Below are 19,511 nucleotides of genomic sequence, written 5' to 3' on the forward strand. Positions count from 1 at the left end.
ACTTTGAAAATGAACTGTTTGTTTACTTTGTAATTTTCTACTTACAAAAAATTAATTTTCCAAGCTCATACAGAATAGCCAAATGCTGCAGATCTTGTAAGCTTTATTATTCTTCTTCATGTTCTCCTATGTGGCAGGATATTTCTTTTTCATAACTAGGCTGAATTTTTACTAAGGTCCCCAAATTTTTACTAACCATGTTCCCACAGATTTCAGTGAAATTTCCATACTTTAAGACTGATGTAACACTGAATACATAATGAAGCCCAGCCACTTTTATACCATTATATCAGATCCTTCTAAGTGCCGCCCATCATAGAGAAAAAAGGTTTTGTTTTAGTGTATATGAATAAAGAAATCTGAATTTCGAAAAGCCTAGTGTCATAAGAATCTGTTCGTTTGAAAGCTAAATATCTATCATAAAGAGAACTAGAGTGAGACTTTGCCAACATCATTTTCTTCCTCATTGTCCCCTCTCTTCTCTACAGTTACTTTTATCAACCACAGGTTTAAAATGGAGTTGATAACCCATGCCTGTTTCTGCTTTCTCTGGACAACTTCTGTGCTCAAGAACACCTCTAACAAGTGAACTGTTTAAAGAAGGATGCAAAGAAAAGTTAGCCCAATAGTTATTTTCCCTGAAAGGTCCAGCCAAGTTTTCAGTAATGCCAGTAACCACAGTCACAATCATGCTTTTTTGACCCTTTGATTCAATAGTCTCACAATACCCTTGTTGTTTACATTTCTGTGGAAAATGAGTGCTAACTGAAATATGGACCAATGGCAAGGGAATGAAATTTCCCCATGGCGGAGAGTCCTTGTAAATGTGTGTTACCAGAAAATATTTTAATTAAAATTTGTGGGATAAATAATGAAGAATAAACTTTTGATTAATTGGGTTTCAGTGTACTTCACTTTAAGCATATTTTCTTCAGAAGGAGGCAGTGTGTTATTTTATTCCTGGTGTTAACTTGCTGTATTGATCTAATCTTGGGTAATAAAATCTTGCTCAGTATTACCAACAACTTTGAAATTACATCATGGTTTTATTTCCAATCCTACTGATGCTAGTATTAGCATACCGATGATATATCATTAAAATTAACATGTCCCTAAGCTACTACTGTAGATTTAAATTTCAGTGACTTTTGGCTTTGATGTCATATTGCACTGAGTTTTCTTTCTGATAGTAGCACATGCTAAAAACATCACAAATTCCTCAGAAGTATCAAATAAATGCTTGTATGACATAGCACCAGAAATAGCCTCAAGATTTACTTCTGTTTCCATTTTACCAGTTCCAGAAAGTCCAGAAGGACTGCTGTTTGGCTTTTTAAAAGAAAAACAGACTATGTATTTTATTCACTCTTTTGCAAAGTCTTCAATGACCTGTTATTATGAGTTACAAGCATACTGAAGTCTGCCATAGCTAATGAGCCCAAGCCTACTCCAGAACCAAAGTGGCAACTATCGCTGCTTAGGGAGACTGGTTTCCTTTGGCCTGAGGTATCCATGGCTGTCATGTTTATGAAAGAGCATTTAAGTGACCTTGGATGAATTCTTGAGGGACAACTGGCAGGTAATAAGATACTGTCACACAAAAGAGTTTATATTTTATCACTGACCCAGGACATCCTAAACATAACCCTTCTTTCATTGAGTTTTCTAACATTCTGTTCTATAAAATAGTTTATATCAGTTTGTAACGCAGGAGAAAATGTAGTGTAATGAAAGAACAAGAACTTTGAAGGTAAACAGATCCAAGTATAAATTCCAACTCTTTAAACTTGGTAAATTTAATTTTAACTTCACCGAGTCCTAGTTTCTTTGTTTCCAGAATGGGATTATATACTCAATTGTGGGGATGTTGAGATTATATGAGATAATATATGCAACGTGGTTTGTATGGGACATATCATGGTTGGAGTTCAATAAACAAGTCACCATGTTTCTTAAACACAAATTCTAAACAAAATAGGAGTATGTGTATGACATATCTTTCAAGTGTCTATTCTTCATATTTTGTTTTTGTTTTCTAGATATTGAAAAATCTTCACTGCTGATCTAAAATAAAAAGAATATAATATAAAGGGTAAAAAATAAAAAAGCTTTGCTTATTAGCGGAAATTATACCTAATCTTGAATTTAGAAGCTAGGAAACTTCTATACTTAACTTTTAAATAATACTATTGAGGTTTGAAATACCGCTCAACATATTTTACTTTCCTATTAAATACTTCTGGCTAAATAATTACAGACCTGACAACTCCCCGGCATTTTGTTTCTGATAGTTATCAAAATTATATTCTCGGAGTTCCCGTCGTGGCGCAGTGGTTAACGAATCCGACTAGGAACCATGAGGTCGCGGGTTCGGTCCCTGCCCTTGCTCAGTGGGTTAACGATCCGGCATTGCCGTGAGCTGTGGTGTAGGTTGCAGACGCGGCTCGGATCCCGCGTTGCTGTGGCTCTGGCGTAGGCCGGTGGCTACAGCTCCGATTCAACCCCTAGCCTGGGAACCTCCATATGCCGCGGGAGCGGCCCAAGAAATAGCAACAACAGCAACAACAACAACAACAGACAAAAAGACAAAAGACAAAAAAAAAAAAAAAAAAAAAAAAAAAAAAATTATATTCTCACCTTCTTTTCTACCCCTTAGAAATATTTCGCCTACATATAAATCAAGATGTTATAAATCTATAAGTGGAGTTCCTGTCATGGCACAGAGGAAACGAATCCGATTAGGAACGATGAGGTTGTGGGTTCAATCCCTGGCCTTGCTCAGTGGGTTGGGGATCCGGCATTGCTGTGAGCTGTGGTGTAGGTTGCAGATGCGGCTTGGATCTGGCATTGCTGTAGCTCTGGTGTAGGCTGGCAGCAACAGCTCTTAGTAGACCCCTAGCCTGGGAACCTCCATATGCCACGGGTGAAGCTCTAAAAAGACAAAAGACAAAACAAACAAACAAACAAACAAAAACAAACAAACCAAAAATAAAAAATAAAAAATCTACAAGCCAAAATGAACTCTTGTGGTTGCCAAGGGGGAGGGGGAAGGAGTGGGATGGACTGGGAATCTGGGGTTAATAGGTGCAAGCTATTGCATTTGGAGTGGATAAGCAATGAGATCCTGCTGTATAGCAGTGGGAACTATTATCTAGTCACTTGTGATGAACCATGATGGAGAATAATGTGAGAAAAAGAATGTGTGTGTGTGTCTGTGTGTGTATGTGTGTGTGTGTGTGTGTGTGTGTGTGTGTGTGTGTGTGTGTGAGACTGGGTCACTTTGCTGTACAGTAGAAAATTGACAGAACATTGGAAACCAACTATAATGGAAAAAAGTAAAATCATCAAAAAAAAACCCCCAGAGTTAGCTCTTTTCCATTTTCTAAACTAGAAGGTAAAGTCTCATTTTACAAAGGTGTCTGGGTATATTAACCTTTACACAAAGAAGGAATTAAAATGACACTTTAAAATACTTTATAAGTAACCATGGTGAGTCTATCAGGATTTCAATTTCACACAGCTTTCTTTTTTCAGGAAGATCAAGAAGAGGTCACATTCAGCCAGAGCAGAGAGGGAAAGGATATCTAACAAGGAACCAGAGTGGTAGAAGAGGGCTTAGATTCCCCATTCTGCTTTTCTCTTTTTGACTTCCTTGACAAGATGATCCTAGAGGGTCCTTTAGTTGAATCCTTTTATACCCAGCCAAGAATACACAAAGGTATTCCTTAACAGAAAATGAATAATCTTTAAATGAAAGCATTTTAGGAGGATACATTTTTGACTAGATAAATTTGCCTCTATCCGTGAGAGTGCTATGGTTATAGCTTCAAGGGCCTCTGTCAGAAGCCATGGTTGTGCTTGGTTTTGGTCCACTCAGAAATGGTTGGAAGTATAACTCCCTGAAGTGAGTGGTTAATACCAGAACACTCATCTTCTGACCACTGGGCATGTAAAAGGCAAAGCTACAGGCTTACTGGAGTTTCATATATCTTTCTACATTTATTTTATAATCCTTAGTTGAAAGGCTATCTCATTATTTTTTCCTTTTTTAATGTAGCCAAAGAAGCAATTGTAGAACATGAAGCCCCTGTGATATCCGAAAATTAAATCATGAAGGGACCTAGATCCATAAAACATAGTAACAGTTCAATGTTATGACAACAAAATCAACCAAGTAACCAGTGGATGCAGGGTAAGTGCTGCAGTATGCTTGTTGATATCCAGGAATTTGACTAAGTCCATAAGCATTTTTTCCCATACTGTACTGTGTACCTCATAAGATGTACAGGAAGGGGAAGAGGAGATTTCCTGGCTTGAAATCCCAAGCCTGGAGCCCACAGGAAGAGAAAGAGGAAAAGATTAAAATGGCTGCTAGCATGTGTGACCATCAGTGTCCACTGGCTCTTATTTCTAGAACCAAATCTTCCATATCTTGCTGGAAGGAAGTGCATTCTTGCTATGTAATGATGCTAATCAGCAGATGATATGTGAAATACCATGTCAATGAATTCCTTTTATTTCCAGGCTGTTCTGTATTACTCTTCATCTCGTTACTATGTTGTGTTCAACTCTAAATGTGGGTTTCAGACATGTAACAGGATACATAATTAAAATTCAGAGCAAGAAAACAGAGTGTGTTGTCCAGCCAAAAAATGTAGTCATATATATTCAAGGAAGATCAACTTAATCTCAACTCTAAGTCTCTGCTTTGAGTAAAGTCTTGGTTCTGTACTACTGAAAGCCAAGTCAGTGGTTATAAATGATTTCTCCCTTTTTTCCTTCACTTTGAGTAAATGTTGATGATTAAAACCAGTGTTAAAAGGGCCAGGACACTAATCATTTTCTCATGTCCAAAAAGGAAAGTCTATTAAGCTCTCCCTTCCACTGCTGATAACTACAGAAGTCCCAACTAGTAGTTAAATATTCCAAGGCATTTCATAATTATTATCTCATTTGGAGCTCAGACGAAATCATTAAGCTACAAAGACCAGATATCATTGTAAAAGTATGCCCTGTTTTATTGCACTTAGCTTTATTATGCTTTTCCGATATTGCATTTTTTACACATTGAAGGTTTGTGGCAACTCTGTGTTGAGCAAGTCTACTGATGCCATCTTCCCAAAAGCACTTGATTGCTTTGTATCTTTGTGTCACATTTTGGTAATTCCCCCAATATTTCAAAATTTTTCATTATTTTATTTGTTATGGTGATCAATGATCTTTGATGTTACTATTGTAACTGTTTAGGGTGCCACATGCCATGCCCATATAAGACAATGGACTTAATCCATAAGTGTTGCATGTGTTCTGACCGCACCACTGAATGGTCATTCCTCCATTATTCTCCCTTTTCTCAGGCCTCCGTATTCCCCAAGACACAACAATATTGAAATTAGGTCAATTAATAATTTTACAATGGCCTCTGAGTACTAAAGTGAAAGGAAGTGTTGCACATCTCTCACTTTAAATAAAAAACTAGAAAAGATTAGGCTTAGTGAGGAAGGCACAGAGGAAGCTGAGATGCGCCAAAAGCCAGGCCTCTTGCACCACTTAGCCAAGTTGGAAACGCAAAGAAAAGTTCATGAGGGAAATTAAATGTGCTCCTTCACCGAACACATAAATAATAAGAACGTGAAACAGACTTAATGCTGATATGGACAAAGTTTTACTGCTCTGGATAGATGCTCAAGCCAGCCACAACACTTCCTAAACCAAAGCCTAATCCAGAGCAAAGCCCTAATTCTCTTCAGTTTTATAAAAGCTGAAAGAGGTGTGGGGGCTGCAGAAGAACAGTTTGAAGCTAGCAGAAGATGTTTTACGAGGTTTAAGGAAATAAGCTACCTCCGTAACATAAAGGTACAAGGTAAAGCAGCAGTGCTGTTGGAGAAGATGTAGCAAGTTATTCAGAAGATCTAGTTAAGATAAGTAATGAAGGTGGCTGCAACAAACAACAGATTTTCTTTTTTTCTTTTTTTATGGCATATCAAAGCTCCTGGGCCAGGGATCAAATTTGAGCTGCATTGCAACCTATGCTACAGCTACAGCTACAGCAATGCCAGGTCCTTATCCCACTGCGCTGGGTTGGTGATTGAACGCAATGCCACAGAGATAAGCTGGATTGTTAACCTACGGCACCTCAGAAGGAACTCCCAAACAACAAATATTCAGAGTAGATGAAACACCTTTCTATTGGAAGAAAATGCCATCTAGGACTTTCATAGCTAAAGAGGAAAAGTCAATTCCTGGTTTCAAAGCTTCAAAGGACAGGCTGATTCTCTTATTAGGGGACAATGCAGTTGGTGACTTGAAGGTGAAGCCAATGCTCTTTTCCCATTCTGAAAATTCTAGGGTCCTTAAGAATTATGCTAAATCTACTGTGCCTGTGTTCTAAAAATGAAACAACAAGGCCTGGATGATAGCATATCTGTTTATAACATAGTTTATGGAATATCTTAAGCCCACTGTTGAGACCTATTGCTTAGAAAAAAAAAAGATTCCTTTTAAAACACTGCTGCTGCATTCCTTTCAAATGACTGCTCACTGACAATGCACCTGGTTACCTTAGCCCTCTGATGGAGATGTAAAAGATTAATGTTGTTTTCATGTTTGCTAACACAACATTCATTCTGTAGCCAATAGACCAAGGAGTCATTTCAACTTTCAAGTTTTATTATTTAAGAAATACATTTCATAAAACTGATGGATCTGGACAAAGCAAATTAAAATCTTCTGGAAAGGATTCACCATTCTGGATGCCATTAACAACCTTTGTGATTCATGGGAAGAGGTCAAAATATCAACATTAATAGGAGTTGGGAAGAAGTTGATTCCAATCCTCACGGATGACTTTGAGGGGTTCAATACTTTAGTGGAGGAAGTAATTGCAGATGTGATGGAAATAGCAAGAGAACTAGAATTAGAGGTAGAGCCTGAAGATGTGGCTGAATCACTATAATCTCATGATAAAACTAATGGATGAGGAGTTTCTTCCTATGGATGAGCCAAAAAAAAAAAAAAAGCTTCTTGAGATGGAATCTACTCTTGGTGAAGATCCTGTGACACTGCTGAAATGACAACAAAGCATTTAGAACATAAACTTAGTTGATAAAGCAGCGGTAGGGTCTGAAATGACTGACTTCAATTTTGAAAGAAATTCTTCTATGGGTAAAACGCTATCAAGCAGCATTCCATGCTACAGAGAAATTCTGTGTGAAAGGAAGAGCCAATCAATGCAACAAACTTCATTTTTATCTTACTTTAAGAACCTGCCACACACATGAAAAGATGCTCAACTCTGCTAATTATTAGAGAAATATAAAGCAAAACTACAATGAGATGTCACTTCACACCAGTCAGAATGGCCAACATCAAAAAAATCTACAAATAATATGCTAGGGAGGGTGTGGAGAAAAGGGAATTCTCCTTCACTGTTGGTGGAATGAAAATTGGTACAGCCACTATAGAAAACAGTATGGAGATTCCTCAAAAAACTATAAACAGAGCTGCCATATGATTCAGCAATCCCTGGATATATCCCAGGCAAAACTATAATTTGTAAAGATATATACACCCCTATGCTCATAGCAGCAATATTTATAATAACCAAGACATGGAAACAACCTAAATGCCCACTGATAAATGAATGGATAAAGAGGGTATGGTACTTTTATACAATGGAATATCATTTGGCCGCATAAAAGAATGAAACAATGAATGCCATTTGCACAACATGGTTGGACCTAGAGATTTTTATACTAAGCAAAGTAAGTCAGAAACAGAAAGGCAAATACCATATGCTATCACTTATATGTGGAATCTAAAATACGACTCAAATCAACATATCTATGAAATAAAAACAGACTCACAGATACAGAGAACAGACTTGTAGTTGCCAAGGGTATGGGGGTAGGAGAGGGAAGAATTAGGAAATTGGGATTAGCAGAGGCAAACTATTATATATGGGATGGATAAACGATGGATAAACAACAAGGTCCTACTGCATAGCACAGAGAACTATATTCAAATCCTGCGACAAGCCATAATGGAAAAGAATATGAAAAAGAATATAGATGCATAACTAGGTCACTCTGCTATACAGCAGAAATTAATACAATGTTGTAAATCAACTATAATTCAATAAAACTTGGAAAAAAAGAAAAGAAAAAAGAAACTGCCACAGCCACCCCAACCTGCAGCATCACCGCCCTGATCAGACAGCAGCCATCAACATCAAGGCAAGACCCTCCACCAGCAAAAAGGTCAGAACTTGCTGAAGTCTCAGATGACGATTAGCATTTGGAGCAATAAAGTATTTTTTAATTAAGTATGTACATTATGTTTAGATGTAATGCCACTGCACACTTAATAGTCTATACTACAGTGTGAATGAAACTTTTATATGTACTGGGAAACCAAACAATTTGTGTAACTTGTTTCACTGCAATATTTGCCTTATTGCAGTGGTCAAGAAAACAAACTCACAATATCTCTGAGGTATACCTGTATCTATTTTAGAGATAAGGAAACTAAAGCACCAAGAAATTTAGTTATTTGCACGAAAGGGCCTGGGCATTAGAACCAAGCCTACAAGTCAAAGTTTCTGATTTCCATACCAAAACTCTTGCCCATACATTAATTCCCCTCACTGGAAGGATGACTTCTTAACTTTCTCACTGCAACTCTCCCTGTGTGAGGTACTAAAGTGCCTACTTACTTGCTGATTCCTGTCAAAGTAATAACTTCAATTTACATTACCGGCCAGCAAGAAATGTTCCTAGCAGCTAAATTTTCAGATGAATGTTCAAGTTGTGATCATTATGACATTAAAGTCCACAGGTTAATTCAAAGCCTTTCCAGGGACATTAGCAAAACCGTTAATTCTAAAGAGACATGTAAGTCAATCCTTCTCTTAAAGTCACAATAACTAAATGAAATCAAGATATGATTTATGAGGTGTTAGAAGCCAGTTTATGATTTTTCTAACTGTTGGTTTACTCAAATGTCTTTGGCACATTTTCTGCAGACCGACTTATGAAAGAGGTCAAGAAGCCAATTATTATAGCTGAACATTTTCAAACTACACAATAATTGTAATTGCACTGAAATGATGTGATTTTTTGTTTTTGGCCCATTACAACTTAAAGATATTAACAATGATGATAAAAGCAATAACAACCATAATGTTAACATTCATTGAGCTTTGTGCTACACACTTAGCCTAGTGCTTCACATACATTATTTAATCCTCACAGCAACCCCAGGAGGTTGCTACCAGTATTATCCCCATATTAAAGATAAGGAGCTGAGGCTTAGAGAGGTTAAGTAACTTGCCCAAGGTCACACAGCTGTTTGTAGCAGAACTGGGATCAGAGCTCAAGACTGAATGACTCCAAATCTTGACCTGTTAATGAACTCTCTTCCATGTTTGCCTCTGAACTGAACCTAAAGTCATATCTAATATCTGTAAAACTTTAAAATGAAAAAAGTGTCCCATACTAGAAATGTCATGGCATGGATGCTTTGTCCTACACAGAGGTTGTATTATTACCTGCTTTTTCAGTAAGGTCAATTCTAATCAACTAGTTTCTGTATTTTAGTCTAGCTGATGTTTGAAAAATTACAATAAGGTAAAAAGATTGCAAGAGGGCAGAAGCAACTGTTTATAAACTAGTTTGTTAGTTCCTAGCACCCATTAGTGAGTAAAATGATACTGGAATGACTGACTGTGTCCTGAGGAAGTAAGGGATGGGGGGATTAGTTAAATTCCCTCAGAATGGTTCAACTCCTTCGCAAGTGACCAGATGGCACAGTCATTTTTTCAAAAACAAACAAAAAGCCCCAAACAAACTAGAAGAAAAATGACTTTTTGAGGCTGCCTTGGGCTGCATAGTCAAGATATGAGGCAATTTCAAATCTGGACTCCATTACCTCAAACAAAACAAATACCGATTTTTAAATATTTATAAACACAACTAATATGATTATGTTAAAGCAACTACATACATCTTTATTTAAATGAGAATTGCCAATATTACAGCTGCTACATGTAAAGGTGCTGGCAGAAGATCTCATTTTTGTTAGAGGTTGCTCCAAGTTAGAAGGGCATGGAAATAGACCATTTAACATTTTAGGAAAAACCTGTTAACTCATAGATCTACTTGGACTAGATGAAAATCACTTATAGGCTATTAGTATTAATAGTCATAAAAGAAGTTCAAATTGATAATTTAGACTTTAAATAATTTGCCATTTTAAAAAAATTATGGAGTAACACAAAGCACTATATATACATTTTCAGGTATAGCTAGCATAATTTAACGTCACTAAAATGCACTTATTGGGGGTTATAATTTTTTATAATACTTTCAAAATCATAAGCAATTCTCATCATTCTTATTCCACCTCAAGTTTCTCAAATAGAGGTACAAGTATACAAATTGATTCCCTTTTATTGTGGATAACATCCCATACAGAATTAGGTTTCTAATATACATGTGTATAGATGATATATATGATACACACATATGTATATATATTAGTCACAGGAGCTGAGAAGGCAGATTGACATGAGGAACAATGAGTTTCACAGCATTTCCTCTTCTAACTTGATTTTATAATGTGTGAAAGAATATCCCAATGAAACACATTGAGTGAACACTATCACCCTGCTTTGAGTATTTGGGTATGGACTCTGCCTAATGGCGACATGGGTAGAGTCAAGTTAATGCTGACAACTCCCTGGGAACAGTAATTATTCATTACAATATACTTAACTGATCTGTACTCACAGATGTAAAGATATTAAAGTATCACTTTTGGAGGAAATCCTGTATTAAGTTTCTCAGAAAACCATGGTTCTACTAATGGACTAGAAAATATGTGTGTTATCTTAAAATTGCAGGATTTCTAGTGCCAGCCCAAATTAGAATAAGCTCATCACAGCCCGACTCTCATGCTGCTTAAATTAAAACTCAAGGAAAAATACAAAACACAAATACCTGAGGACTCCGAAAAATAAATAAGAAAAATGAAGATTGCGAAGGGGAATTAAACTGACATGATCCAATAGTGGTGAGTTTTCCATTTTGTTTTGGTTTGATTTTCCTCTTTTTTTCTTATGACTTTGACTTGAGAGTGAGTCTTAAGTTGTGGTGCACAGTGATATATAGCAACGACAGCCAAAAAGCCCAACAGAAATCCTGTCTGGAAGAAAAGGCCCATGTGGTTTCAAGACTCCCAGGGAAACAAGATGCTTTTTCTTTTTCTTTTTCCTTTCCTAGTTTTGCCCCAAGGGTGGGCACAGTGAGTGTGTGTGTGTGTGTGTGTGTATGTGTGGTGAAGAGACAGAGCAGTGGCTGTGTTGAGGAGGCAGTGACACAAACATTTAAGACTTCATGGAGGTATTATAACTGTTTCATGAGGTAAAGGTAAACATACTTGAAATGAATGGAAATATAGAAGTTCTCAGAAGAGAAATAGAAAGTACCAAGTGGAGATGTTAGGACAGAAAAATCTAATAGAAGTCATACAGTATGAAGACAGAGAGGGAAAAAGAAAGAATAATGAATGGAGTCTTAGGGATTTGAGAGATAATATAAAAAAGTTTAACTCTGGAGTCCCAAAAGGAGAGGATAAAGACTGGAGCAAAAAAATATCTAAAGATACAATAGCCAAAAAATTCCTAAATTTTTAGAGTCAAGAAACTGAGAGAAACACAAAGAGGATAAATGTAAAGAAATCAAGCCCAGACATCACATAGTAAACCTACAGAAGACCAAAGATAAAGAAAAAATCTTGAAAGCAAGTACAGAAAAAACAACACATTACATATACAGAAAGAACGATTGGAATTTTTATGAATTTCTCATCAGAAAACACAGAGGATAAAGACAGTTGGAACAATATCTCTAAAGTGCTGAAAGAAATGTCAACCTAGAATTCTATATCCTGCAAAAATATCCTTCAGGAATGAGAAATAGAAAAAATACTCCCAGATGATTGGAAATTATAAGAATTCATTGCTAGCAGGCCTGCTTTAAAAGAAATGCTAGAGATGTTCTTAATGTTGAAGGTAAATGTATGAGAGGAAAACTTGAAACTTCAGGAATGAAGGAAGTACTCTCGACAATGGTAAATACCTGGGAAATATAAAAATATGCTCTTTTCTCCTCTCTAGTTCTTTAAAATAGGATTATAAGGCTTTTGCATTTTCCACAAAGTAATAAAATATTACCACTAAACTGACTGATTATGAAAGGTTAAGATGTATACTGGACACCTCAGAGGAACCGCTCACATACATTACAAAGACATGCAGCCAAAAAGCAAACAGATACATGAAATAGAATACTAAAAATTATTCTGAATTGCATCTAGAGTTGAATCTACTATTACTTAGGGAAAAAAAAAAAAAGAGTAGTACTATTTCAATCCTTGAAATCCAAGCAGTTTTCCTTAAAACCTCCCATACAAATGATTCTAAGCTTTTCGAAATTGCTTCTCTGCAAATGGAAGTTACAGCTCCTACTTAACTTTGTTTCACAGCCCTTCATGTCATGAAGATCCATATCCTGTTAAACTTTCACCATTAATCATAACAAGAATAATTATTAAATGATGAGAGATGCCTGGAGGTTGAAACTGGGTCTCGTTCTTTGTTCCTCAGCATCTTGAACATGGCTGATAAATAGCTAGTGTTCAAGTGGGATAAATAAATGACTGTGCCCAAAGACTTTATGAATGTAGAAATGAAAGCACAATAAAGATTAGAGGTTCATACTAAAGTAATATCAAGGTGATTGTACAAAATATGAGGGTGTGATTTTAAAAACCATGTTGATTAATTGAGTTATCTTCAGCTATTACACTATACGCCAACAATGGTCAAAGGATCTTTAGTATTTGCGTTCAGCGTATCTTCACTGCAATCTCCTAAACATGTCAAATAAAAACCACATCATCATAATGTGATGTTAAAGGTACTTCCATCTTTTCAGAATTACCCAGAGCCATGCTTTAACAAGGAATAAAGTCAGTGATAAGTGTCCCTTACCATTTTTATGATTCTAGTGAATTAGAGAATCCAAACCTCTGAGATGACCAGGGCCTTAAAGGTCCCCTGTGTATGAATTCTTTTGCAACATTCTTCTCAGTTCCCTCATTAATTAATGAGTTCGGTAAAATCTTTGACATGTTCATTTTATATTTACGAAAGAATTATGATTTTTCAGAAAATTATCCTCTGAACGTAAGTCATTTTATTTATTTATTTATTTTGGCCATTTCCATGGCCTGTGGAAGTTCCCCGGCAGGGGATCTAAATCGAGCCACAGCAGCACCCTGGGCCACTGCAGCCATAAGGCCAGAACCTTAACCTGCTACCCCACAATGGAACTCTGATAACTTTAAAAAGAGTGAAACAAAATCCTTTCTTTACTTTTTGTTCCATATGATTTCCTTACAAAGGAACATTAGCACATGTAATGATGGTTTGTGACTTTCATGTAAAACAGTAAACAATTACATGCTATTGTGCTAGATATTTTTTTTTAAACAATCAAATGTTTTTGTGCTCTTAAAAAAGAAAACCCATTACATCCATAACAACCCCAGGCATGTCTGAAATGCTGAAATTAGGCAGTCACTGAAATGTACATACATGCTGAAAGTGCTGTTGGCTGGCTGAAACTTGAGTTACCTTATAAAAAAGGATTATTTTTAGTATCAGGAGGAAAAAGTATGAACACTATAGAAAGTCATAATATGTTGTTTCTTTCATTTTTAAATTATGATGCCTTTAACTTTTCCTCGATCCTTCTTAGAAAGTTAGCTTCCTGGAAATACTCCTTTTGTCCCTCCAATTAAGCCCTTCACTTTAGAACCCAGAAATGCACCTGGCCACCTCCGTCTCACTGCTCCTCCTCCCCATGAGTGTTAATGTTATAGTTACTCATATTTTTCTCTTTTTTCTTACCCACATAGTTACTGTTTCAGGGCTTCAAAAGAATCCTGGACATGGAACACTGCTTTCTTCAGGATGAAAAATGCTACATAAAGTGGTTCTGGATAACTAAATTGGTTATGGGACTCAGCTAGTTCGTTCAAGTGGACCAAATTAGAATAGAAATTCCTCATGTCAGTCTTTGAAAAATAACTTCATTAACATTTAATAAAATTTATGTATTTAAAATATTGAATAAACTAATTAGTGCTCTACCAAAGCATCAAAAGAAAATTTGCATCTTTAAAATAAGTCAAAATGGGAGTTCCCGTGGTGGCTCAGTGGTTAACGAATCTGACTAGAAACCATGAGGTTGTGGGTTCGATCCCTAGCCTTGCTCAGTGGGTTAAGGATCTGGCGTTGCCTTAAGCTGTGGTGTATGTTGCAGACACGGCTCGGATCCTGTGTTGCTGTGGCTCTGGCCTAGGCCGTAAAAAAAGTCAAAATGAATTTTTATTTTATTTTTTTTTGCTTTTTTAGGGCCGCACCTGCAGCATATGGAAGTCCCCCGGCTAGGGGTCAAATTGGAGCTGTAGCTGTGGGCCTATACCACTGTCACAGCAACATGGGATCCAAGCTGCATCTGTAACCCACCACAGCTCACAGCAACACTGGATCCTTTAACCCACTGAGCGAGGCCAGGGATCGAACCCGCATCCTCATGAGTACTAGCTGAGTTCATTATCACTGAGCCACGACGGAAACTCCTTAAAATATATTTTAATCTAATAGGGTAGTAGCTTACGGATGTCAATTTCTTAGGCTAAAGCTAGTTTAAGTGTTTTTAGAAAGCTAAGAATGGAGAGACAAATTCCAAATTATAGATGATTAAACTTTAGAACTGGAATGAACCTTTTCATGTCTATTATAATCATCACATTTTACACATAAGGAAACAGAGACCCAAAGAAGTGAACTGCCTGGCTAACATCACTGCTAATTAATAGCAGGGTCAATATTAAATCCCAGGCTTTCTGCTTCCTAGTTTAGTAATCTATTTTATATTAACAACAACTGAAGCAGTAACAGCAAACAGTTGTGAGGGCCTCTACTAGCTAGTCTCAATGAGAAATACATTCATGAATTATCTCTTTTCAGTTTCACAATCGTAAGATAGATACATAGATAGATACACATAGATAGATAGATACACATCTTGTAAGTGGCAAGTGTTAGAATTTCAACTCAGGTTTACGGGATTCCCGTTGTGGCACAGCAGAAACAAATCCGACTGGGAACCATGAGGTTGCAGGTTCGATCCCTGGCCTCACTCAGAGGGCCAAGGATCTGGCGTTGCCATGAGCTGTGGTGTAGGTCTCAGTTGCTGTGACTCTGGCGTAGACTGGCAGCTATAGCTCTGATTAGACCCCTAGCCTGGGAACCTCCACATGCGAGTTTCAACTCAGGTTTGTCTGTCATTTTACCAAGAGAGGCTGTACTGTGTAGTCAGGTCATGGAGAATTATAACATGCACAAATTCACCAGTTAAAATACAGAAAGGGAACCATTCACATGGTCTGCAGGGGGACAGTGGAGGTTGACTGACAATGGCAATTCACATCTTTTTCTCCACTCCAGGGAGCCATATAGGTTGAAAGCCCAGACTCAGGAGTCCAGTGAATCTTGGTTTTGAGTTTTAGCTCTGTTTGTTGTTAGATCTGTAATCTTGGAAAAGTTACTTAATTTCTCCAAGCTTTCATTTCGTTATATGTAAGATGGAAATGTGTTTCCCAAGGAGTTGCTATGAAGATTAAATGAGATACTGTATTTCAAGCAATTGGTACAATGTCTGGCACAGACTGAACACTCAATAGTTGCTAGCTATATTTTTTGAATGGTCATTAAATTTTAACTATTTGCTTTCTGACAAATTTTTCCAAATCACTAAATTTGCTTTTAAAAAAACATGATAATTTATATTGATGACTCTTTATCTGGATAGGGTAAACACCCAAGTAGATGCTTTTTGTGTAAGAAAAGGCATCCATAGGAATATTATGTAAAGGATGCTCTTAGGAGGTATGTGAGACTTTTCCTCTCACAGGTAAATCCCCTATACTGAATCTGGCCCATAGCTTTCACTCTAAACTTCATCTAATGAAATTGGGTTCCATGTTGGTCTGCGTATAATGACTTTTTTAAACAAAAAATATTTTATTATTTCAACCTAGGAACCAGTTATAATTGAAATGCACACCTCTGCTATGAGCCCTGATAACTTTGCTGAACTGAGTATCAATATTTCCTAGTAGAGGCTGCTGAAGCCACTTGCCCATGAAGCAACTGCCCCTGAAGGCACTTAAAGAGGGGCTTGAAATTAACTTTTATGCTCACAATCCTACATCTACTTTTTGTCAATGCTAAGCAGACATCCAAACAGTTACCAGGTATATAGGCCTGAGTCCTTGATTCATAACATCAACAACCTCAGCACCACTCCCGTCTCCAGTGACCCTGAAGTACCCTTTACATTATAGGTACTCTAAATAAGAACATATTTGAAGAAGAGGGACAGTGGTTGCTGGTAACTGTTTAACAACCAGTACTTAGAGTAGGAGAGCTGATCGACAGCATTTACCAGTATCTGTGGTGGAAATACTCTCACTATGGCCAATTTAGGCTACCAGTGGTTTAACAACTGCCTTTTAAAGTTCCGAAAAATGTAAGTCAGCTCTTCTGAGCCAGTAGGAGCCAGCTCCAGCACACTACTGGAGAAAGGGCTGGCAGGCAGCCTAGGAGGTAACTCTAGGTTACTCCTTCTTTATAACTGGCCAGCATCCTCTTTCTCAAGTAGAGGACTTGACCTATTCCTCAGTAAGAGCCAAGGGACTTCTCTGACCCAAGTTCTCTGGGCTGAATCCTAATTCTGATACCTGCCATCTACTCTCCAGGAGCCTGCGGTGTAAAATGACTATCCTTAATGCCAAGAATGAACCAATGTGACTTCCACATTGGGCAAATTCTCCAAATGCCTGCTTAGATGGGACCACCTGAGAACTAAAATAAAATGCCTGAATTATACCTGAGCGTGCTAGGGCCCTCTTCCAATCCCAGATCTTAGATAATCCTGGTCCCCTCTCTGGAGCCTTTCTGGCCAAATCTTTAATTCTCTATTAACTCAGGAAAAAGGTCTCTATACCTTGTTTGGCGCTGTTTGTATTACTCTTGTCACTTAACCGCCCATATGTCTTAAATCTGAACTTCTGATCACTTTCCTAGTCTCAACAAGCAACAAGCTTCAGAAGTTCAACATAATTATTACATGACGCTCTTCTCTCTGATTATAAGGAAGGTGTGGACAGGCCAACAAGAGCCAGTTGTGAAGACCGCTAAAAAACATGTTGTGGATGTATAAAAATCTTGAAGTCATCTCACTTTACTATGAAACCTTCCCCAATACATGTACTATTATGCTGTTACAGCAGCATGATTAGAGCAAAAGAATACCAAAGCAATAAACTTCATTTTCTAAGGTTTTTCTTTTCCTTTTTTTTTTTACCTGAATAGCTGCATTAACATGGAAAGCAATAACTACGGGCCATTAACATGAAGAGGAAAAAAAAAAAGCACCCCCCCCCACCAAACCCCCTTTGCTTCCCAATCACTAGAAATTGTTAGGCATTTCAATAGCCTAGAAAGAGTCCCTGTTCCATTCAGCTCCTGAAAAAAAATTTCAGAGGCCTCGCAAGAACGCTAAGGCTAAGCCCTGTTATATTTCAAACATTTACTTAAACATGATTCAGCTGTGGGACATCAACTTTACATATTGACATATTCTGTAGAGAAAAGAAGGCTTCCCTGGTCTGCCTGCTGGCTTCTGTTTGATCAATCTCGAAATTCTGAGAATAAAACATATTATGTAGTAGCAGTCATTGGCACCCCAGTAAACCTGAAAGCTCTTACCTGTACATTTGTAATCAGAGGCTACTCCTTTAAGCACAGCATCAAAAATGGATACTTCCACTCGCTGCTTTCTGTGGTGGCAACTCAGAAGCAAAGAAGGCTGGGATACAATAAAGTACAAAAAGGGTTCTAGCTGCAAGTCACCGGTTCCTCTCCGTCCAGGCTGCCGAACAATAGTGACGCCAAGTGCTTGTCTAGCAGATGATCTTGTGGATGCATGAAGACTTTCAAGAGAGATGACCCCAATTTTTTTCCCTGAAGGAAAAGATACGTTGCTGCTTAAGAGATCATCTGCTGTGACCATGGAAATACACGCCTGGCTCGGCTTTGTGATATCTGAATCAACCTCTGGGAGATTTAATGAACTCTTGCCTGTTTTTTCATTATCCTTTTGTTCTTGTGATTTCGATTTGGGTAAGGCCGTACAGGAATAGGTCATTAGTGAGATTCTACTTGCAGTAATAAATATATCAAAAGGAATAAAATTTAGATTTTTTACAATTGATGACTGGCGGGAGGGACGCGCAATGCGATGCTGACTGGTACCACTGTGCTGCTCTATTTGCACTATTCTGATTTTAACACTGTCGCTGCCGATTCCACTGTCCTGAGCACCACTGTATCGAGATGAGGTCTCAGCCATGCTTCCATCATATGCATCCATTTTTTTCTGTTCTTGTTTCGAGATCTATATGGAAAAATAATTAGATAATGTTAACTACCGGATTCCAAGTGTTATTACATAAATGTTATAGAAACATGTTAAAAATGGGACTAGTATAACTTAGAACAGAGTAATCATAAAAACAAAGTAGGTGCCCTTTCAAAAAATTACTCATATTAAAATGCTAAGGCAGTACTTGAGAAAAACATCCTATGTGCATTTCTATCATTAAAATATACTTTTCAGTATAAAGTTTTCTTTCTTTGCACTAATACACAGTATACATAAAAAACATGCCTTTTAAAAAATTACATTACTTAGTATTCTTTACAGTGATGTTTCAAGTAGTGTAATAAACTGTTTCCAAATCATGATTACAACTGCAATTGTATTTTAAGCAGAAGCAGTTTACGTTCTTTACCTTTGTCATTGCAAAACTGATTTATAAGATTTTCCACACTAAAAAAGAGAGGGAAAAGTCAATAGTCCTACTTTAGGAAGGACGGAGAAAACTAAAATGAATGTGTCATTCAAAATGGTATTTTCCTTTATTACAACAGAACTTGAAACAAAGGTAAATGTAAGTGATCAAGCAAAATGTAAGAAATTAAAATTCGGAGTTCCTGTCATGGCGCAGTGGTTAAAAAATCTGACTTGGAACCATGAGCTTGCAGGTTCGATCCCTGGCCTCGCTCAGTGGGTTAAGAATCCGGCGTTGCCGTGAGCTGTGGTATAGGTTGCAGACATGGCTCGGATCCTGCATTGTTGTGGCTCTGGCGTAGGCCGGTGACTACAGCTCTGATTGGACCCCTAGCCTGGGAACCTCCATGTGCCGAGAGAGTGGCCCTAGAAAAGGCTAAAAAAAAAAGAAAAGAAATTAAAATCCTAGAAGGTGGATTTTCCCTTTCTGCACTATATATATATATCCATTTTTTTCCCCTCAAA

General features: G+C 37.4%; 1 protein-coding gene across 10 annotated transcripts in view; it reads right to left on the bottom strand.

Moving 5' to 3' along the window:
- The window catches only part of VPS13B (vacuolar protein sorting 13 homolog B), a 735,231-nt gene that overhangs the window by 204,188 nt on the left and 511,532 nt on the right, over positions 1 to 19,511 (bottom strand). For all 10 annotated transcript variants that reach the window (XM_021090606.1, XM_021090607.1, XM_021090603.1 and 7 more), the window contains one exon: positions 17,903 to 18,590. In XM_021090606.1, the coding sequence (XP_020946265.1) occupies positions 17,903 to 18,590 (688 nt within the window). The remainder of the gene's footprint in view (positions 1 to 17,902; positions 18,591 to 19,511) is intronic.

This window comes from Sus scrofa, chromosome 4 (genome assembly GCF_000003025.6).
Source record: "Sus scrofa isolate TJ Tabasco breed Duroc chromosome 4, Sscrofa11.1, whole genome shotgun sequence".
NCBI classification, from domain to species: Eukaryota; Metazoa; Chordata; class Mammalia; order Artiodactyla; family Suidae; genus Sus; species Sus scrofa.